Source organism: Megalobrama amblycephala, linkage group LG12, assembly GCF_018812025.1.
Source record: "Megalobrama amblycephala isolate DHTTF-2021 linkage group LG12, ASM1881202v1, whole genome shotgun sequence".
In the NCBI taxonomy this organism is placed as follows: Eukaryota; Metazoa; Chordata; class Actinopteri; order Cypriniformes; family Xenocyprididae; genus Megalobrama; species Megalobrama amblycephala.
Window position 1 is genome coordinate 39,192,956 of NC_063055.1, and position 24,381 is coordinate 39,217,336.

At 36.0% G+C, this 24,381-nt stretch overlaps 1 protein-coding gene across 1 annotated transcript; it reads left to right on the forward strand.

Moving 5' to 3' along the window:
• The first annotated feature begins 1,206 nt into the window (after nucleotides 1-1,206).
• chdh (choline dehydrogenase) lies at nucleotides 1,207-18,040 on the forward strand. Its single transcript, XM_048211092.1, has 7 exons — nucleotides 1,207-2,021; nucleotides 4,462-4,613; nucleotides 8,197-8,326; nucleotides 8,553-8,687; nucleotides 12,227-12,369; nucleotides 13,111-13,213; nucleotides 16,185-18,040. The coding sequence occupies exons 1-7, from the start codon at nucleotides 1,286-1,288 to the stop codon at nucleotides 16,601-16,603; spliced, it is 1,818 nt and encodes a 605-aa protein (XP_048067049.1). The 5' UTR covers nucleotides 1,207-1,285; the 3' UTR covers nucleotides 16,604-18,040.
• Nucleotides 18,041-24,381: the final 6,341 nt, after the last annotated feature.

Below are 24,381 nucleotides of genomic sequence, written 5' to 3' on the forward strand. Positions count from 1 at the left end.
AGCGTCAGTGATTATAATGACTTCAGAAACTGAACGCACATCTGTATACTGTATCAGCGTAGACAGCGTCAGTCATTATGACTTCAGAAACTGAACGGACATCTGTATACTGTATCAACGTAGACAGCGTCAGTCATTATGACTTCAGAAACTGATCGCACATCTGTATACTGTATCAACGTAGACAGCGTCAGTCATTATGACTTCAGAAACTGAACACATCTGTATACTGTATCAGTGTAGACAGCGTCAGTCATTATAATGACTTCAGAAACTGAACACATCTGTATACTGTATCAGCGTAGACAGCGTCAGTGATTATAATGACTTCAGAAACTTAAGCAGAGCAACAGCGTCCAGATCTACAGAGGATACTTTATAAAAATTCCTCAACCAAGCATTCAGTATCCGTTTTGTTAAGAAAGTTATTATTAAAATATGAAAAATAATATTCAGAAAACAAATTGGCAGTGTTAGAGTGAATAGATCGAGAAAGACATGAAGGCTGGGAGCAAATAGATGACGGGAGAAATCAAACAAAATTGGATAATGGTCAGACATACATGCATCAATAACCTCCAGATTTGAGATTAAAAAGCCTCGAGACAGCAAGATCGAGTGTGTGACCCAAATTGTGAGTTGGACCACATACAGATTGTTCGAAGTTCAAAGACTCTGAAAGAGTTACAAATTCTTTGCCCAACGGTTCTGAAGGACAGCAGAGATGAATGTTAAAATCCCCAAGAATCAATAGTTTATCAGCCCGAGTCACCAGATCAGAGAGAAAATCAGAAAATTGATGATTAAAATCCTTAGTGTATTTAGGGGGTCTGTAAATCAAAGCACCTAGCACGGGACCCTTTAAATCAACCTTCAATAACTGGACCTCAAAACTGGAAAAAGCGGCAGCCAAACGCGCCAGCGTTCACTCAAACCGGAAACAGACAAACCTATTACCTATTATTTAAAATGAGGAGGTTGATTTAAGCTATTAAACTTACAGGAGGTTTTAATGGTACAAAGACAAGATCAAAGCAAATTTGATTCCTCATCTTATGACCCCTTTAACACACACATTTTTTTTTTTTTTTTTTTTTAATAAATCCTTATCTTGTGACGAAAAGAATGTGTGGGAACCAGCAAGCACTATGTATGCACTAAATTCACTATACATATATGCACTATATCCTGTATCACCTTGTGTGTTTAATGCAGTGTTCTCTGCTTTCTCAAGGCTGCAGATAAGCATCAGTGCAGCACTTTGAAGGCTGTGGTCTCCGTCAGTATGCCGTGCTTCTCGTCGTCTGTGAGGCTCACCTCCAGCATTCGTAGGTACATCAGCGTGCCACGCTTCCCACACTCATGTCCAGCGCTGCTACAAAATCACATCTATCATCACAGGTGTAGCAGTATGGCAGTGAATAAGAGCACATCGTCCTGCAGCTATGTTATTGTTGGAGCTGGATCTGCAGGTTGCGTTCTGGCCAACCGTCTGTCAGAGAATGCGTCCGATTCGGTGCTCCTTCTGGAAGCCGGACCCAAAGACAAGCAGCTGGGAAGCACCCGTCTGTCCTGGAAGATCCACATGCCCGCCGCTCTGACCTATAACCTCTGTGATGACAAGTATAACTGGTATTACCATACATTACCTCAGGCACACATGGATGACAGGGTGATGTACTGGCCGCGCGGCCGCGTTTGGGGCGGATCGTCGTCGCTCAATGCCATGGTGTACATTCGGGGCCACGCAGAGGACTACAACCGCTGGCAGAGGGAGGGAGCTGAAGGCTGGGACTACGATCACTGTCTGCCATACTTCCGAAAGGCCCAGACGCATGAGCTCGGAGCAGACCGATACCGAGGGGGCAACGGCCCGCTGCATGTGACGCGAGGAAAGACCGATCACCCTCTGCACCACGCGTTCATCAAAGCGGGCCAGCAGGCTGGATACCCCTTCACAGATGATATGAATGGATTCCAGCAGGAAGGAGTGGGCTGGATGGATATGACCATCCACAGAGGTAAATGTTAGGACACAAAAATGAAAAAATTGTCACTAATTTACTCACCCTCATGCCAAACCCACAAGACTTTTGTTCATCTTCAAAATACAAATGAAGACATTTTTAATGTAATCTGAACAATTTCTGTCCTTTTGACTTAGGGCTGTGCAATTAATCGTAAATGATTTTTGATTTAGCTTTTGGTTTCCAAATATTATAAAAACAAGATAATCGTAAAACGATAACTGTTCCGTCCAGCGCACCATCCTTTCCTTCAGAGTGATACACTTTTGTTCCTCCCTAAGGGGCTGTTTACACAACACCATTTTCAACTAAAAATGAAAAACTTTTTATGCGTTTTGGCTGTTCATTTACACGACAACGGCGTTTTGGTGGCCTGAAAACGCAAACTTTTGAAAACGGGTATACATTACAGTGTAAGTATTTGAAAACGATACCGTTATCATATATGTGTAAATTGCAAAAATGCGAATTTGTGAAAACAGCGACGTGACGCACATGTGTATTATGTGTTTAGTCTATCCACCTTATTTTTCGATGCGGAAGTAAGGTGTTTTCTGTGAATGTGCAAGACTTCCGATTTATTAGCCGCTATAGGGAAAGAAAGAGAAGAATACCAAAGTGCAGTAAACTATAAAAATAAGGTGGATAGGCATTGCACGTTTGGTGTGAGTGCTCTGTAAAAGAATGCATATGTGCGCAGGCCTGTAGTCTCATATCCAACTACTTGTCTGGCATGCGTACTACAGCTTTTTTTTAGTCATTTTCGCGGATTGAAACACACATAAGCAAAGTATACTGTGGGCTTCAGATATGTGCCTAAATGGTCAAATAGCCTACACCCAAATATGACAAAATGCCGTTTTGTTAAGTATCTTCGTAAACACAGTTGGTTATATCTTAAGTGAATGTAAACAGTTCAGAAACAATACGTGTGTAACAGTATATTGGATCCATGCAGCTCTTAAAGTGACAGCAAACTAATAAATCTGCTGCAGTTATTATAAATCAAACAAAAGACAAAGATAAAATCACTCACTGCCCTTGAATGAATAACTTTTGTTGTTTTAATAAGGATTAGTCTATATTTAATATATACAGCATTGTTGTTTTACATTTGATTACTTTATTCAATTTCTGTTGTTATCTATTACTTATCTGAATAGTACTGTTAGTACATCTCCCGTTCTGTTGGTTTTGTTTGATTAGTTTCTTTGTTCTTATTGTATTGCTGACTGTTTACTTGTTTTCTGTAACTGTTTTGAGGAATTTTTTACTCTACATTAACCTAGTATTAGTTTTTGCTGAAGTATTGATAATTGTAAAATTTAGTTGACATTTAAAATTACTCCCATCATAAAAATAAGACTTTGATTTTTTTTTTTTCCAAAGACTTTGATCATATCACCCACCAATAATCATGTTAAATAATCATGATTTCAATACTGACCAAGATAATCGTGATTATGATTTTGCCATAATCGAGCAGCACTAGTTTGACTGTTCAAAACATTCACAAAGTAAAATAAATTTATATGAATCAAGCAGTTTAATCCAAGTCTTCTGAACAGACACAATTGCTTTATATGATGAATAGATTTAATTTAGGCTTTTATTCACATATAAACATTGATCAGAGCAACTACATACAGTAGAGCACTTAAATATGGTAAATGGAAGCTCAACTGAACTCATTTTAGCATCTGCCATGAGAAGGATGAAAGTCTGAGTTACTTTAATGGGGATGTTTATTTAACATCATGTGGTAAGAAATGCTACAGAAATTGAATAATCAAATGTAAAAAATAAAACACTGCATAGTCTTCACTGTATGAATTTATTATAAATTGATTCTTATAAAAGATACAAAAGTCATTCAGTTAAGAGCAGTGTGTGATTTTTCTCTGTCTTTTATTGTTTGATTAACATTAGGTTTTATTAGGCTGCCGTCACTTTAAAACTTAATGCATGGATCCAATATACTGACACACATCCGGTTTTCATCCCACTGTTTACATTTACTTTAGACCTAACAGACTGTGTTTACATGAATACTCCACGTGATGGGCGTTTTGATATAATTGTGTGTATTTGACCATTCAAGTGCAATAAGCCGCGAAAGAGAACTGAACTTGTGATATGCTGTGCACACATCGAGTGTCTGTCAGTCAGCGCGCGAGTCAATCATTTCACATCTTATTGTGCTTAATAACTCTTTTTAACATCATACACATCCCACTTTTAGTTTTCTCATTTATGCATGTTTCTTTATCACTCAAATGTGTCAATAACTTTAAGTAATACCGTGGATATATGTATGTACAGTATATGATGATAAACAATTATATCATCGCCACAATACTAATGTCTATAACACTAACACTAGAGTCTATAATGAACAAAATAAAAATTCACCGTCTCTATTTTTCTCCCACAGGTAAGCGATGGAGCACAGCTAGCGCTTACCTTCGGCCTGCGCTGTCCAGACCCAACCTGAGAACAGAAGTGCGCTGCATGGTGACCCGTATCCTGTTTGATGGGACGCGTGCGCGAGGGGTGGAGTACCAGCAGGATGGACAGACGAAAAAGGTAAAACAATCATGTGCCAAATGATTTTTTCATACTGCACTTAAGTGTGCGACATACTTTGTTCCAGACTGGCTTTCAGTCTGTGTGTTGATTAGTAGGGCTGGGTAAAAAATGCTCATTTCTCAGTTTTAATCGATTCTCATTTTTATGAACCTGTGTCGATTCTTAAATCCCAAGAATCAATCTTTTAGTTTATGCTGTTTTCAGATGATGAATGAACAACACTTTGTAGCGTACATCCCATCCAATAAATCCCAGTAAGCTTTCTGATTTGTTACTTTTGATATGAAACAAAGCCCCAAATTTCAAATTCTGTCAATTTTATTAAGAGATTCTGTCAATAACTGTGTTTTTGTGTCTCTTTAATGTTGTGGTGACAGATCACTGTAGTTGAAGTGATCATCTCTTCCTCTTTACTACATGTTACAGCACCAAATAAACATGAATGAACATCAGAAGATACAGAACAACTTACTGAAATGAATCATGTCTCATGTGATCCATCAATCAGTGTTTCAACCGTGGAAAGATGTCAATAAAACAGCTGGAGAACAATGTCACGTAACGTCACATTTACCTCAGAAAAGACCTTCATTGACCATAAACTCGATAGTCAGCTAGAAATATTAGGGCTGTCAATTGATTAAAAATTTTAATCTAATTAATTACATACTCTGTGATTAATTAATCTAAATTAATCGCATACATCATTTTTGCTGTGAAAGTATTAAATATTTCAATTCACATGAATCAATGCAGGGTTTTTCCTGGGTCAAAAATGGTCTTCGGTGGTGACAGACATGGTCATCCACACAAACAGTAAAAAGTGCCCTACCCACGTGATCTGCGAGCCCGATACTGACAATAAAGTACCCGTCACTCTCACTGTAATTCTTTTTTGCCCTCTTTGCAAAAAAAAAAAAAAAGTGATTTTATAGCTTTTAAGTGATTTTATAGCTTTGTAAGAGAAGATGCTTTTTTGCTAAACCTGAAAAGAATTAAAAAGTAGCATTTAGAAGTTATATTAACTAATAATATAATTTTCTACCATATACAATTGAATGCACCTAGCTAACAACAACTTGCTTTGTTCTGGTTTCACCTCACTCCAGTCTGAATTAACTGATTTTATAGGAAGGCCTAATTTACTACACATTGTCATTTAAATAACCTGAAAATATTGTGGATTATTAAGGCTAATTTTACTAACCACTCTTGCTAAATGGGGTAAGCACACTTATGTTCTCATTTCAGAGTTGTTCGAGTAAATGATTCATTATAGACCATGTGGACAGATCAGTTGTTGTCATGATTCATTAAAATGAATCTGTTCAAATGAGTCATTAGGTCGCGAATCGGACATTAGCGGACGTTGACGCGTTACGTGCGAATCGCGACTGTTATTAGGACATCGCAAAAGATTTGTCAACACAGAAAACACTTCACCACTGGATAGGATTTTCTTTTTGTTTACTGAAAGTGTGGTTTATGTCAGCTGCACGTGCAGGGCACCTGTCAGAGAAGATGAGGTGACGTTCTTTTGAGCACTATTCACACCCAGCGGTTATTCAGGAAAAACATTCTCCGAATGAAACATGGATTCGGTCTTACGAACTTTTAGCATTGTGTCAGTTGATTTAGATTATTATGTGTGAGGTAGAGAGAGTGCAAAGACGGTGCTTACTTTGAAGACAGAGAGAGCTCGCGCGCACGAGGGAATTGCTCTGCTTGTTCTGTCCGTCAGCGCAGCAGTCGTCTCCCTCCTTCATTTTACAGTCAAATGGTGGCTAGAATGGCTCCAGGTTCAAAGGTCAATACGGAATGGATTAATCTGCGTTATTTTTTTTAACACGTTATTTTTTTCTCAGATTAATTAATCGAAATTAACGCATTATTTTGACAGCCCTAATTAATATATGTACTATATTACATATTCATTATATATTTTTCTATATTCAATGTATGTTTGAATAAATTGTTATGAAAAGTTAAGACGGTCACAATTTAAATGTTTATATTTAAAAAAAAAAACATAATTATGTAATTATAAAGTTAGTATTATAATGTTGTTATTATTGTAAAAACTGTGTAATTTAAGTGTTTATGTAGTTAATTTTACCTTTAATATTACAGAAATGTACCAACTGACTCCTTGTATAGTTTTCAGCATTAGTTGATCTTCCTTGACATGTACTGTACCTGATATGAATCGATAGTGAATTTGAATCGAATCACGCTTCACAATCAGCTTGTGAATCGAAATCAATTCATGAAATTTGTGTCAATGCCCTATTGCTTAGCGACACAAACTTTAATTCTTTGGCTTAATTTTAAAACTCTACATATATCACATTTATTCATGTTTTTTTATTTATTTATTTATTTTTTGGTCAGTTTTTCTGAACCAAGATTTTCATAACATCAAATCACTCTCCTTTCTGTGGTTGTGTGCAATGCAAATCCATTGATATCAATGGGAACAGTGCACTGTAAAGATAAAGAAGGATAATGCTAATGTTTGTGGTCCAATTCCCTGTATTGCCGCTTTATTTAAATGAAAAACATCTCATTCTACAGCTGGATAAATGAGCTCACGCATTCCTTCCTGTCAGACGTTCAGTCAGTGTGTAGGAGTCCTACATCAGTCATAGCAGTGAAAATAAATCTGTTCTTAACTTATTCTTAGTCTCTAACTCAAGTTCTGGTGAGTGAAATCTAACAATTTACTAGCCATCGGCTAAAGACAGACATTATTTAGTCACTTAGTTGCATATGTGAGTGATTTATTGGTATTGTAGAAGGTTGATATGGCTTTGTCCTTCAGTAGTTAAGTTTTGCATTGGTAGTGTTGAGTTGCATCACTTGTTACCGTCGGGTCAGAGGTCACTCGTCCGCCAGAACTCGACTTGTGTACGGCCGTTGCCAGAAGCCAGTGATTATAGTTTATAAAGTTATAAATATTGATATTGTTCTTTAAAAAAAACTCATCGCTTCTCTTTAGAAGGCCTTTATTAACCCCCTGGAGTCGTGTGGATTACTTTTATGATGGATGGATGTGCTTTTGTGGCCTTCAAAATCTCGGAAGCCATTCACTCCCATTATAAAGCTTGGAAGAGCCAGGATATTTTTAATATAACTCCGGTTGTGTTTGGCTGAAAGAAGAAAGTCATATACACCTAGGATGGCTTGAGAGTGAGTAAATCCCTTTAAACTGCTGCGTTACTGTCCACCACTGGTTTACTGGCAGTGAAAGCAGCATTTTCCTGGATAATTCAGGAGCTGATCTATTTAAACATCTGAAGCATTTGACCAGAATCATCTTGTGACAGAGAAAACTTCAGCAGGCAGGTTGTGCAATCTGTGTGATCAACCTACATATTATGTCACAGTTGCAAAATTGGGTCTTTTTTTTCCATCAGCTCTGAAAACAGACCGCTGATAAGCGATGACAGATGTGATTGTGCTGACATCAGTTCCTGTCCCCAGTTCCTTATCTTCAGTCATCAGTCTTTCCTTCTCGCTCATTTCTTCTGAAGTTATATATGAAGAATAGATAAGTTACATGTTGACACGTTTACTTCAGGTGTTTGCTGATAAGGAGGTCATTCTCAGCGGTGGAGCCATAAACTCTCCGCAGCTCCTCCTGCTGTCTGGAGTGGGAAATGCAGATGAGCTTCGCAAACACGATATTCCGGTGACACAGCATCTCCCAGGTGACCTCATTTCCTTCTTTGTGCCCTCCAAGATCTCCCCTCTCCACAGATCACACATTAAGCTCCGAATGCGAGTTGATAAAATGGGTATTTCTGGACAACCGACTGTTACCTTTTAAAGTAGGCATGAATTGAACCTCTACTGTAATATAGGACTGATGGGAGGGAGGTGGATTCTTTGGGGGTAATTTCAAATGAATTGACTTGTCTTGTCGTGTGTTCCCAGGTGTGGGCATGAATCTTCAGGACCATCTGGAGCTGTATGTGCAGCATCGCTGTACTCAACCCATCACTCTGTACAAAGCCCAGAAGCCCTTCCATATGCTGAAGATCGGCCTGGAATGGCTTCTCAAATTCACAGGTATGTCTGAACCTTCGATAAGAGCTCTGGATATTTGTGTGCATCTCACCAAGAACATGGTCATATCACCCTAAAAGAAAAATAGAGAGACATTTTTATTACAATAATACAATCTTATTCTCATTCCTGAGATTAAATGTTCAGCTGTAAAGTGTTATTTAAGCTTTTATTAATGGGTCACTTTATCAGGGTTCCCAAGCGCCTTAAAAGTACTTGGATTTCAGACACATGAATTCAAGGCCTGGAAAGTACTTGAAAACAAATATTTGTCCTTGAAAGTGCTTGAATTAAATTTGAAATAAATTTTGTGAAAATTATAACATGCTTATCTTAGTCCTAGTATATTTGTTTTGGAATATTGTTTTGGAACCAACAGATACCCCATTGACTACCATAGTAGGAAAAACAATTACTATGGTAGGGGCGAGATCTGTTTGGTTACTGACATTCTTCCAAATATCTTTCTTTGTGTTCAGCAGAACAATGAAATTCAAACAGGTTTGTGACAACTTGAAGGTGAATAAATGACAGAATTTTCATTTTTGATTGAACTAACCCTTTAAAAAGTGATTATAAAGCCACAATTGTGTCTTATAAAGTCAGAATTGTGAGATATAAATTGCAATTCTGATTTTTTTTTTCTCAGAAGTGCTCATTTATATCTCTCAATTCTGACTTTCTTTTCTCAGAATTGCAAGCTTATATCTATGATATATTGTATATATTCTGACTTTAAGCCACAATTACAATCCATATAATCCTTTTTTTTTTTCACTCAATTGCAAAATGTATTTTTATAATATTCTCTCTATATTATAATGTTTTTTTCTCAAGTAATGATTCATAAAAAATTAAAACCAAAACTAGTATGGAATAATTGTTAACATTAGGAATAAGAAAGCTGCAAACGGTTTTAATTTATTTCCAAAATGAATGTACAAATGATTCTGTACCTCTTCCTGGTTAAAATGGATGCAAATGCAATAGGAGGATTAAAATGTTAAGAATTGTAAGAGGTCTTTCATGACGCTCCATATGTGATGTGAATTTGATAGGTGCTTGATATAAAATAAACGGTGCTTTAAAAAGTCCTTGAATCTGGTGTTCATGAAAGAGTGGGAACCCTGCTTTATATTAGGTGTCTTTAACTGCTACTTTATGTACTAAGATTTAAATTAATGCACAAATTGTGTTCATCTCAACCAGGGGTGACTTAAATGATTTGCAATGAGACAAAACAAAGCTTTAAAATAAGATAAAACAATTAAAAATCAAGATTTTCTTTTTTATTATAATTCACCCTCTCAACAATTGTTCAGAATTCCATCTATCTTGGAAAACCAGGATATTTGAGGAAGCCTCATTCATAAAATCTTAAGACTCCATAGGTGTTTTTATAATTAATAATACATTTCGTACTTGCACCAAGCTCTAAAATGTTTTATTGGGTTGAAATTATGAGTTAAAAATCCTTATTTTAGCCCTTATTAGGGTTGCAAAATTCCAGGAATTTTCAAAGTTGGAAACTTTCCATGAGAATTAATGAAAATATATGAAAATTATTGGAAATTAATGGGAAATTTGCTAAATTGCAAGTTAGCTTTTAACAGGGAACTTAAATGTAGCTGAAAAGAAACATCTTGCAGCATAATCTTGGTTAAAACAACCAGTTTTAATGCAAATTTAGGGGCCGTTTACACAACACAGTTTTCAACTACAAACAGAAAACTTTTTATGCATTTTTGTATGCAGTGTTTTGGGGGTCATAGGAAATATGTTTATTTTATTCTATGTTCATGCTTTTCTGTTGTTCAATAAAATAATCGATTAAAGTTCTAGTCAGAAATAAATCAGTCAAAAATGTATTAGTTTGCATGCATGTCTGCTTATGACAAAACAGAATGTTTATATTTATGTTTGTATATGATACATTTTGCATAAGTGACTCCAAATTTTTTCAATTAATTCCATTTAAGTTTACATCTTGGAATATTTCCAAAATTCCCCAGCTTAACTTCCCATAGAAAGTTTCTGGAAAGTTGCCAGAAATGTTCCGCCCTTTGCAACCCTAGTCCTTATTCAGTAAATCCCAAACAACTAGAAAAACCGTTGTGCCTTTGTATCTTGTTGTAGTCAACTTGGGAAACAAAAAGGTTGAAAACCACTGGTGTACATGCATGTTTTGCATGTTCTTATGTTTAAAAATACTGCATTCCTGTAATTCCTTCTATAATGACACTGTTGACCATTAACCCACCCTTAAATACCACCCATACCAGCAAACCTGTCCTAACTTTACCCATATCTCACCTCAATAGCAGCACAAGTGTTTTGCAAACACAATAAGTACATTATACATAACTTATTTAATTTAATGTGAGTAAAGAGTAATTAAAAACACCTTATGTAAAGTGTGACCCATTAATGTATAAATAAATGTAACACAAACTATATATTATGGTGCGCCGAACTCATGGGTTCGATTCCCAGGCGGTGCATGAACTGATAAAATGAGTGTCTTCAATGCAATGCAAGTCACTTTGGAAACAAACATCTGCCAAACGAATAAAACATCACCAACATCTAATGACAATCAACAGTCCTGATTTCTTTTGTGAGCTCTGCATTCACTCATTTAATACTGGCCCTGATTGAAGGTTTTCAGTATGCTTAGCTCTAATGGAAACATCCTCAACATTTGCTGATTGTTTACTCTCCCCAGGCCATACAAGATACATATGACTTTCTTTCTTCAGCTGAAGGGAAATTATTGTTTTGGAGGAAAACATTCCAGGATTTTTCTGCAAGTGGACAAAGCCCAACATAGACCATTTTTGATGGTCCAAAATCCATGTTTAGGAAGCTACACACGACCCCTGCCGACGAAACAAAGATCTTCTCTAGCTAGTCATTTTCAGAATAAAATCAAAGATTATATTTATTATATAAAGATTAGATTGAGTTCATGACCTCTCGCATGACATAGGTGGCAAAATTGTTTAAAAGAAGTGTGGAGGAGCAGCGCCGTCCAAAATAAATTGTCATTGCTGTATATCAGTCTTCTTGTAAACAATGGGACGGTTCTTGCCGTCTGTCACGCGTGACCTTCCCATCGCAAGAGGTCATGAACTCAACCGTCTCGTGAACACTCTTCACAGAGCTGGACCAGGGTGAGCATTTGTAGTTAAAAAGTATACAATCTTTGATGTTATTCTGTTAACCACTGATAGTTACATGTGGGCTCGTGAGGAGCCCTTTGAAGCTGTCTAAATATGGATTTTGGACAGTCAAAAAGTCTATGTTGGGCACCGTTCACTTTTTGTTTTCCTCAAAAACTTTAATTTCTTTTCGATGGTCAAATGATGCATGTTAAAAGATGTAAAATGCATGTAAAATCACTTACAACAAGTAACAAATTTCTCTTCAATGGAGGAAAGAAAGTCATATGCATCTCAGATGTGCTTAGGGTGAGTAAACAATAAGGAAGATTTTAATTTTTGGATGAACTATTCCTGTAACACGCTTGTGTTTTGCTGTAGGTTACGGTGCTACGGCTCATCTGGAGAGCGGCGGTTTCATCCGCAGTCGTCCCGGCGTTCCTCATCCTGATATTCAGTTCCACTTCCTGCCCTCTCAGGTCATCGATCACGGCCGCGTTAAATCCAAGATTGAGGCCTTCCAGGTCTGAGTGCTTTGATTTCTGTCTGCTGTATCTGTGTTAAGGCCCGTTTACACCAAGAACGATAACTATAAAGATAACGATAAAGATATATTGTTCTAAATATAAAAGAATAGCACTGTCCACAGAGAAACAATATCGTTGGGATCATTTTCAGAACAATTTTTTTTCCAGCTGTTGAACGATAAAACACTGACAGCCAATCAGAATACATTCTAATTTAAAGGCTCGCACATTTAAAATGGCAGACAACATTGCAGAGATGTTAATCACAGAAAAATCCACCACTTTTTGACAAGTCAAACCCCCTTTTCAAGGATACAAGAAAATGGGTATATGGAAAACTATTGGTATCCAGCGCCAGTTTCGACAACATTGTCTTGCTTCCTTTGAAGTTGCAGTAAAAAAAAAGACTAGGCGTTGTTTTTATTCCACTATATTGACTTCATCAGCTAAATTCACTGTTCGATTAGATCGATTACGCTAGCTATTCACTCCAAACATAGCATGCTGTAGTACAAGTAGTTCTTGGCATGAACAGGGCTTTACTGTTGTTAATCAAACGACACCTAAAGATGGGCATTCACACAGATCACTAAACAACATTACTGTAGTGGGTGTAACCTAACATTACACAATGCTGGTGATTTCAGGTCAAGCCAGCTTTATTTCTATAGCGCTTTCTACACTACGGATTGTTTCAAAGCAGCTTGTTCATGCAGTATGAATGATCTGTATCTGTAGGTTCATGTTGGACCCATGAGGAGCACGAGTGTTGGGTGGATCAAACTCAAGAGTAAAGACCCAAAGGCCCACCCGATCATCCAGCCTAACTACCTTTCCACCGGTACGTTTACTCTGATCTCACCTTCTGCTGTGTAATGCAGCTGTTGATTCCCACATTAGGGAATCTTATTCTTCATCCCTAGTAGTTTATAGGAAAAAGGGTTATGAGCACTTCATGCATGCTCATGTGGATGAGTCTCTCTACAGTCTTAAAAATAAAGGTTGTTTGTTGGCATCGATGGTTCCATGAAGAACCTTTAACATCCACGTTAGCTTTTCGCTGCATGAATGGTCCTTTATGTTGGATAAAGGTTCTTCAGATTATTAACAAATGTTTGGTAACACTTTGCTTAAAGCCTTTATGTAAAATTACTGTATTCATAATGTACGTTATATATTTTCATAATTGCAACCATAGTTAAAACGCATTATAATATTCGCAGATTCATTATTACATCTGAAATTGGCTGTTTGTCATGAGTTTTAATGCATTATACTCTCTAAAGGTGTGTTCATTGAATAGGGAAGTATTAGAACCGTGGTTACAATTATGTATGATTATGTAATTATGAGACCACACAGTGCATTACATAATGTGCGTTACAAGGTGTAACTAGTTGAGTAAAGTTAGTCACAAACTTTGATGTTGGCTTGACAAAGCCAGGTCTGAAAGTTTAAAATAACTTTGAAAATATTGAAGTTTGAAGGATTTAAAGGGATAGTTCACCCCAAAATGAAAATTATTTCATGATTTAAGCCATCCATCCTCTTTCAGATGAACACAATCGGAGATATATTTAAAAGTATCCATAGTCCTCCAAGGATTATAATGGTTGTGAATGGTAAGCCATAAAAAAAAATGAATTCATACAACTCTGGGGGGTTAATAAAGGCCTTCTGAAGCGAATTGATGCATTTGTGTAAGAAAAATATCCTTATTTAAAACTTTATTAAGTTTTTTTTTTCTTACTTCCGGCACAACAGCCATACGCATTCGACGTACATCCAAAAAGCGTTAACTTCCGTGACGTTATAGCGTAGTATGTCATGGCCAGACTTGGGAGGGTTACTTTATTTTAATTTTATTTATTTATTTATTTATTTATTTATTACAGGAACAATGCATATTAATAAACATTTCTGTCAATATGTCAGAGTTAGCCAGAAGGCTATTTTTCACCTGTAGTTCCTAGACAGATGGTAAATAGTCACCCTAAAAGAGAGTAAAATTACATATTTACATAACAAAATGTATTCCAGTACAGTTACAAATTACTTCATAAAAAAAGTATTCAGTAACATAATCCAAGTACCACAATATGAAAGTAATGTAATCTGATTACTTTTGATTACTTCAAGGTCACATATATAAAGAAAGAAAGAAAGAAAGAAAGAAAGAAAGAAAGAAAGAAAGAAAGAAATGGGTAAACCTTACTGTAAGGGGTCAACTTTATTGCAAATAAATTGCATTTTTAAAATTTAATTTTAATGATTTCTTCTCAATTTCTGCAAGTTTTTAAATGTTACACATTCAGTACTTTTGAATGGGTCTCAACAATAAAAATATTTCAAAAATCTGATAAATTATCTATTGCAATATTATTATCGTTGTTGTTATTTAGAGCTTAAAAAAAAAATAAAAGTGACATCAGATCATAACCAAACTGAACAAGCTCGGATCAGACATTTCCGTTCATGTTTGTTCTGTTTTAATTTTAATGTTTAGCATTTTGGTTACTTTTAAAACCTATTAAAACTACTTTTGGTTTCTTTTAAAACCTATTAAAACTACTTTTAACTACTTTTGGTTACTTTTAAAACCTATTAAAACTACTTTTGGTTACTTTTAAAACCTATTAAAACTTCTTTTAACTACTTTTGGTTACTTTTAAAACCTATTAAAACTAAGCAATCATGTCTCATTTCCACAGCTTGGGAATACACATCCCTGAATATAATGTATGTATATATATATATATATATATATATATATATATATATATATATATATATATATATATATGAAGGGCTATACAGACATCTAGTGGCTACAGTATGGTATTACAGATTTTTTTTTAGTCCTTTGATAAAGAAAGTGTTTTCGTAGCTGGAAGGCAGAGTTTGCACTGTTCAACCATGTTGTTTGCATTTTCTTGCTTGAAAACAAAATAGCAGCAAAATTTCCATGAATTGAAAGTGTTTTTCCCCTCGGGCAGCATCATTTCAACTAGCAATCTGCGTCTGAGGAGATTGGAGACGGGTGTTATTTGCGCATGCACCAGCAGGTGGCTCACGTGAGTCATCACTGGCAACAGAACCAGGAAATACTGTATAATCAAGTGTTAATATGTGTTATTATGGCAAAATAATGATTTATTTAGTTTTAAATTAAACAATTGTAATCCTGATAGTATCCCCCCCTTTTTTCAAAATGTAACTGTAATCTGATTACTACGTTTTTTGACGTAACTGTAACAAATTACAGTTACTGGATTTTTGTATCCTTATTACGTAACGCCGTTACATGTATTCCGTTACTCCCCAGCCCTGGTCATGGCATTGTGTACCTCGTTGCGGAAGTTAGCACTGTTGGACGTACGACGAATGCGTATGGCTGTTGCGCTCTTTTTTTTATATATATTATTGCTTATATATGCTAACTGTGATTGTTAAATGTCTGTGTGAATGTGCTGCAAACTTACTTTCCCTAAGGGGATAAATAAATAAACTTATTGAATTAATGAAGTGGCATTTGTGAAGGGATTCAGGTGTTTGGATTGCTGCAAAAGATGGCGTCCCCTTCCCGGGGTGCCCTTCCTTCTGTTTGAAATTCGACTTGAGTCCATGCAAACCAGTGGATCTCAACCTTTTTGACTTCAAGCACAACAATATTTGAAGCCAACCCCCACAATTTCTACCCAATAAAATATTTTAGATCTTGGCATACCTAGAGAGATATATATTTGTTATATAAATGATCAATTACCAATAAATATCTTGATTCTCACTGCCTCGTGTTCTCCGTCCAACAGACGCTGACGTGTGGGAGTTCAGAGAGAGCGTTAAGCTCACGCGGGAAATCTTCGCTCAAGAAGCCTTCGACCCGTTCCGGGGCCCCGAGGTGCTGCCCGGCCCCGCCGTCCAATCTGACGCGGAGATCGACGCTTTCGTTCGGCAGAAGGCGGACAGCGCTTACCACCCCTCCTGCACGTGTAAGATGGGCAGCGCCGCGGACAGCATGGCGGTGGTGGGTCCGGATCTGCGCGTGTACGGTGTGGAGGGGCTGAGGGTGGTGGACGCCTCCGTCATGCCCAGCATGCTCAGCGGGAACTTGAACGCCCCGACCATAATGATCGCAGAGAAGGCGGCGGACGCCATTAAAGGGATTCCCTCCCTTCACGACCCTGGAGTTCCTGTGTACCGGCCCACGAGTCTCGACACGCAGAGATGAGACCTGAGAATGCTTCAGATGGGAGCCGTGCCTGCGGGTTTAATTCTGCCACATGATCTAACCACTCTTCAATCTCAGGCAGCTTAGCTTTATCCTAAAAACAGTGACCGATATCCTAAATTCAGATGTATGCTATAAAGAGGGATAATTGCTGACACGTTTATATCATGTGATGTGTATTCATACGACCATAACAACACATAAAGGCAAATCTCTTGTTTTTCTCCTCAAAATCAGAACATGAAGCCTGTTTTTAGGGCCATGCAGATTTGTTGTCTTATTTTTGAGACGTGTCTTAAAGTTGAGTCTCATTTCTGTAGTGCATTAAAACAAATGGTAACAGCTTACGATAACATTTCATTAGTTAACATGAACTAACAATGAACACTAGCATATCTAGTAATAACACTATCTCATAGCAACCACTCAGAACAACCCAGCAACCACATAGCAACCACCTAGAACACCATGTCAACTGTCTAGCAACCACACAAATCACCTTGGCAACATCCTAGCAACCGCATAGCAACATTCTAGCAACCACCCAGGACACCTTAGCAACCACATAGCAACACCTTAGCAATCACCCCAAGTACCCTAGCAACTGCATAGCAACACCTTACTAACCACCCCGAGTACCTTAGCAACTGAATAGCAACACCTTAGCAACCACCCTGATTACCCTCGTAACCGCATAGCAACACCTTAGCAACCACCCAGGGTACCCTAACCGTGTAGCAACACTCTAGAAACCACCCAGAATACCTTAGCAACCACATAGCAACACCTTAGCAACCACCTTGAGTACCCTGACTCTATCTATCTATCTAAAAACTACTTAACTAAAAATTTAATTTTCAAACTGAAAACTCTCAAACTTCAAATTTTTAAAACTACTTCAAACTTTCTTGACCAGCTTTTTCAAGCCAACTTAAAATTTGTCTCGACTAACTTTTTTGTCTAGTTTTATATTACAGTGCATTGCAGTAATACAGCTCAGAACAATACAAAAAACCTTAAGGGTTCTGAAATGGGTTTAACTGCCTTCAAATTATTAGTAGTTTTGATTTTGAGGTGAAATATGACCAGACGTGATCTTGATAATTTTCATAAGTGTCTTAATGAAACTGTAGTGCATTTCCACATGATCAGCATGACAGAATTATGAGTGAATGAAACCTTTCAGCTGCTGAGCCTAACAACAGGAACCAAGTGTATGTGAAAATAACTCTGTAATGTTTACAAAGTGTAGAAGAGAGAACTTTTACATGTCATCTGTGTACTTCATACTGTTACAATGGGTTTTAAAACACTATTAAATTAGATTAAAGTTGATTAAGAAAAACACTAATTTTAAAAGATGGAAAACACATGTAATCACTACAACAAAATGTCTTAAATCAAAAACAATAAAACGATCTCCTGGAAGTCTCCTGAGTATTGATTTATATGTCTTTTTACAGGCAAACAGTCCATGATTAACCCTTGCATAATGCCAGTAAGTAGATTACAATGGCATTTAATTTTAGAAAAACAAACATGAAAATAACTAACAAATGTACAGAATACAGTGTATATGTAGAAATGTACAATACAGAAGTGTTTCTTTCCAAATGAAAGGACATCAGATATATTTTGAGGTTAAATTCATTGTCATAATGCATCCATTCATTCAATGTATACATGATTTTAAAGCCTCTGTCAGACATTTGGTTAAAAAATAGCTACTCTTTAATGTCTAGAACATAAAGGCAGTCGAGAGTTGTTGTAAAAGCGCTAAACGTTACATTTAGAAAAGAAAAGGTTGGTGGTTTCCATCGAGTCGACAAACATACAGAAACTGTTACTCCTTAAAGATTTCTGACATCATTTGCTCTCTAAACCCGTACAACTTTATTTCTTGATTGAAGCTTCTGATAACATAATGAAATATTCCATTAAAATCTGATTTTCTGAACTGGATCAACTGAATCACTGAAATGATCCGACTCAAATGAATGATTTAAAATAATATTTTTACACTCATTTATAATTTGAAATAAATAGAACATTTTGTCAGAACTTTAAGTAGGCCTAAATCACATGTTATTTTGTTTAATTGTCACATTTTCAGAATCATGGGAGAACTGTGATCTGTATTTAGAAAAGAAAAGAAAAAAATCCAGATTATCCAGAATCATAAATTAATCTTAAAAGAATAGGCTATATAATATATATGGTATTTTAAATTATACCTACTATTAGCACTGTTTCTAAAATTCAAATGTACAATATGAAGTCTTTAAGGCACATGTGTCAATTACAAACATGGCCCGCCATGACTTTTAATCAGGCCCGCAAACAAATTCTGGTAATCAGTTTAATGTGGCCCATGCACTGTTTAAAGCTCCATAACTTTTGGCACTCTAGCAGAAAAACTGCATGCGTCTGTGGAAGAACATTGTAGCCAAGAGTCTGGTAAGAGTTTTAAAAAAAGCCTAATTTGCTTAGGTTTGGCATTAGTCCAGTGCACGAGTCCTTTAAGTTCAATTTCAGATATTTGTTAACTATATACCATTTATCTATAATCACCTACCATTTGTTAAATGTTATCAAACAGTTTTTCCTAAAATCCATGAGCTGTTTAAGTACTGTTTTATTTAACTGACGGTTGGCATTATGTCGAGTGCACGTGTCCTCTCAAGTTAAAGTTGTCTTTTTAAAGTAAGAGCTACCAAAATAATACAATATCAGATGCCATTTGTTGTCTATATGCCATGTGGTATTTATACAGTCAAACCAAAAAATATTCAGACATTTTTGAAATTTTTGATATATTTTTACTAGTGGGTTCAGGACACTATAGTTCATTTCTGTAAGTGAGGATAGCAAAATAAAGTATTATACCCCTCAATTCTTCATACAGTGAACTACCAGTAAAACTGATACAAATTTGGAACCAAAAATGATTCAGACACTTTGACCTGACCGTGTTTTGCTTAAGTATTATCTGACATAATTAAGACTCATTTTTTTCTGACAGTTTAACTCTTTTTTTAAACTATAAGTGAATAAACTGTAATAATGAATGAAATGTTGAAGGTGTCTGAATAAATTTGGGTTTGACCGTATCTATAACTTGTTGACTATTTTGCTTAATCAAAATTATTTTCTGAAATTGAAATTACTGTTTTTAAAGCACTGTGTTTATGCAGTTATGGTAGTCAGAAACCTTATTTCTTGTTTTAATAAAGATTTAAAAAAAAAAAAAAAAAAAAAAAAAAGCCTGCTGTGACACGAATGTGTTACAACTCAAAATTAAAATTAAAACATAAACCTGGTTGTTTTTGATAAATGTGGTTTAAAGGATTAGTTCACTTACAAATAAAATATTCCTGATAATTTACTCACCCCCATGTCATCCAAGATGTTCATGTCTTTCTTTCTTCAGTGGAAAAGAAATGAAGTTTTTTGATGAAAACATTCCAGGATTTTTCTCCTTATAGTGGACTTCACTGGCCTCCAAACGGTGTCCATTGGTTTATAACAGTGCGGTCTGGCTGTACAGTGATCACGTGATTTGACTGCTCCTGAAACATCATATCCTTATGTGTTTTCTAGGTCCAATACAATCTACAGTACAAAGAAAGTTTTCAGGAATTCATGTAAGAAATGACAAACCTCCTGGCGGAGAATAGCGCAGGCCCAGACAGCACCGTAAACCACATTTCTTCTTTTTGATTCTTGAAAAAAACATGTAAGGTGTGTAAATATATCAAGGATTTATCCAAATGTAATTAAAATAACGTAAGAGATATTAATTTTCTCACTTACTTTTGTCATGGGTCATTTGTTTTTATTGTTTAAATGCTTATCTGAATGTTAAATTATCATTTAACGCTTATGAATTTAAAAACAATTCTACTAGTTAGTCTGTTAGTTCATTTTTTTTTAGAAACGTTTATGTAAGCTCTTCTAACTATTGCTCTACGAAGTGCAGTGTGTTTTATATATTGTGTCATTGTAAATGCTAATAAAAATGTCTTAAATGATTACATATTATTTTGATGTGTTATGCCTATGGGTATTTAAGTTTTTCTAGCGATAAAGTAACTATATAAGCAGGTTAATTCATAAAATTGAATTAAAATAAATTAAAAACTAAATCAATAAAATGAACCCTTAAAAAGGGTTCTATATAGAACCTTTTAGGGGTTCCATATATGAAGTGCCTGATAGAACCTTTTTAGGTTCTATATAGAACCTTTTCTTCTAAGAGTGTACGTTTTAACCATAAATGCTCATCTTGAACTAGCTCTCTTCTTCTTCTTCTTCTTCTCTATTCTTCTATTCTTCTTCTCTGAATTCCAGCAGTGTAGACACTGCTAAGTGTATTACTGCCCTCCACAGGTCAAAGTTTGAACTAAATTGTCATATACAATATGCTAGTGCAAGTACTAACGATATATATATATATATATATATTTTTTTTTTTTTTTTTTTTTAGAAAATGAGCGATGGTTTCTCTAGTTTAGACCCTTATTCCTCGTCTGGGATCATGTAGAACACTTTGAAGCTGCACTGAAACTGAAATTTTGACCTTCAACCTTCCACTATAAGGAGAAAAATCCTGGAATGTTTTCATCAAAAACCTTAATTTCTTTTCGACTGAAGAAAGAAAGACATGAACATCTTGGATGACATGGGGGTGAGTAAATTATCAGGAAATTTTCATTTGAAAGTGAACTAATCCTTTAATGAATTGTGAGGGCGTTTTTATACAGTTATTAATACAATTATATTTCTTTAAAAAATGAAAAAATCCTCTAAATATATGTCCGGCCCTGATTTTATTCACAACCCTCGGCATGGCCCTTGCTGAGTTTGGATTTGACACTCCTGCTTTAAGGTATGAACCGGTATAAACTCTATGTACTTCGGCTTGTTGTCCAGCAGGTGGCGCTATCAGACCTGTCCAGATTTACTCACAAACAGAAGTTCTTGCGGGATTCTTGATGAGCTCAGTCAGTGTCTGCGCTCTTCAGCGGGACAGAAGTGTTGCAGCTTCGCCTGCTTTATGGTTTAACTCTTCGATATCTATATGCAAATGTTTTATATCAAATTAAACATGAAAATCTGCCGCATGCAGGATTCGTGTCGCACTGTACTGTACATTGACAAAATATGACAACAATTTTCGGTAACACTTCAGTATAGGGAACACTGTTAACTACAACTTTTGCCTCAATAAACCCCTATTTAATGATTATTAATAGTTAGTAATTTAGTTGTTAAGTTCAGGTATTGTGTAAAGAAATGTAGAAAGGTCATGCAGAATAAAGCATTAATATATGCTTAATATGTACTAATAAACAGCCAATATTCTAGTAATATGCATGATAATAAGCAACTAGTAAAAAGTGAGAATTGAACCCTAAAATAAAGTGTTACCCAATTTTCCACTTATTACAAACCTACTACATGTCAAAAACTTTTTTTAAGATTGAATTGTTGCTCTCAGTCAGTTGTAACCTGTAGGTATAATATACACACTGCGAATTCTGCTGCACTGAGTTCATGTATCTGGTGTCTTAGTTTTATTAATGGTGATATGTTGGTCTTTTTCACTGTAACCTGTGAGCGCGTGCCTGAATGTGCGTCACGTGACGCGGCGCGTTATCTGAGCGGAAACAGATCTCGAGAGGCGCGGAGGGAAGAGGAGGATTCTGGGCTCTGTGTCTCATTCGAGCATTGTTTCCCTCTTCCTTCTCCGTCTCAAACACCTTTAGACACTCTCTGGGGTTTGATTCAGAGTTGCTCTAACATTTCCTGAGCATTGTGAATAAAGCAGTAAATACTGCAACAAACACATTCACACAAACTACTGCCTTCAGTGAGCTTCAGTAGTTCAGTTCAGTTCCTCACGGTCAGGCAAATCATCAAAATCTCATTGGATTTTAAAATGGTGATTTTTAGCCATAGAAAATTGATCATATTCTACAATGCCATAGAAAGATGAATTTGTAATAGTGATTTTTTTCTACTGACAAATTTCAGTTTTCGAGCACAACCACCATTAAATGATTTTTAAATCCCCAAACTATTAAAGTCACCATGAAATAAAAATGGGCAATTCTTGTTTTTATTGCAGTGTTTATTATAAATGAATTATTTATGCACATCATTATTTCACTGTAAACATCTTTATTATTTACAACTGTTAACATATACAGTAGCTATATGTGCTATTATCACTATTATTTGCAAAAGTTTTTACATATCAGTTATTCTGTTTGTGGTAATTATGTATTTGTTTATGTATGATAAATCATCCAAGCCACTTCTCTGTAGGAAACACGTGTAATCATTTGAAGTGCAGTCTGAAAGAGCTCAATCCTCACAGGCCTGAGAGAGAGACGTGTCACGGATATCATCTTCCATGCTCAATTATTCTGACTGTAGTGAGCGTGTATTAGGACGTCTCTGTCGGAGCAGGTCAGAGCTGTCGTGTCCATATGGAGGCACTTCAGCGGCTCCATCACACGCTCAATCTGCACGACTAATTGGAAAGATAAAGAACATGAGCAGCAGGTCAAAGTTCAGCAGCCAAAAACACTGACATGGACTATAATACAGCTAGAGATTCCCTCCGCTTGACAAGATAAAACATGGTTCATGGTAAGCCTGAAACACTTTTATGATCAAATGAAATTAGAGCTTGTGTTGTGACACATTCATCTGTACAGGACTCACACACACACACAGTTTTGTCAGTTGTTCAGAGGGTTTTTCTGTGACTGCTGCTGCTTTCAGAATAAACTGAAGTTTTATCATAAACTCTTAAAAAATAAATCTTCCAGAGGGTATTTTCTCAGTGATGCCACAGAGGAATCAGTTTCAGTTCCCTAAATAACCTTTCAGTGATCAGTTCATAAGAGAACCGTTTTTTCCTTAGTGTGAAAAACATTTTACAGTGTCATTTCATACTGTAGACTCATCTTCCAGGAGATGAAAGTAGATGAAGTAGTTGATCAAGAGAAGAAAAGTTCAAAAACCAAAGAACTGCGAACTGTGAATTGGCAGTATACTGTCAATTACATTAATACACAAAGAAAGAAAGACATTCGCCATTCTCTGCACTTTTGGCCAAATTTCATTACAGTAACCAGTACTATAACAGTTTCTTGGTCTGAATCTGCAAAACCACTCTAATTCTCAGCCTTCGACTCAGTTTCAATTTCATAAAATGCACAATTCTCCGTGTAACACACAAAAATCTTGATTTCCTTTTTCAAACACAGCATTGTTTCTGTCCAACTACACACAGTTGATGTATTTCTGTTCTTTACTGTAATACTGTATTCACAACTACATGCTTACAGTAAAACAATAAATAGTTTGGTTTCAGTCTTGCTTTCGTGTTTACCGTGAATTGTTCAACATCTCTCTTGTACAGAAATGATCACAGGAGCTCATGAAAGAAGAGCTTTTAACTGTGTGAATATAATATATCCAAAAATAGAACATAATGGCAAAAGTGTTTGTAATATAAGACAAATGTTTGCTTTTGAGATGTTTTGAATGCAGTGCTTCATTTTGCAAGAGATGTGAGGCATTTTGCAAAGAGGCAAAGTTTTGAAAATGTGTGTAAGCAGTTGAAAAAACGATGCGTTTGTGTTTTCTGAATGAGAACATGCTTAAACCACTGCAAAATAAGCGCATTTTTTGTGTAGAAATCATTAAGGAATGTGTGTGAAAACAAGTGAAACGTGTTTATAGTTTTGAGAATTGTGTCTTTG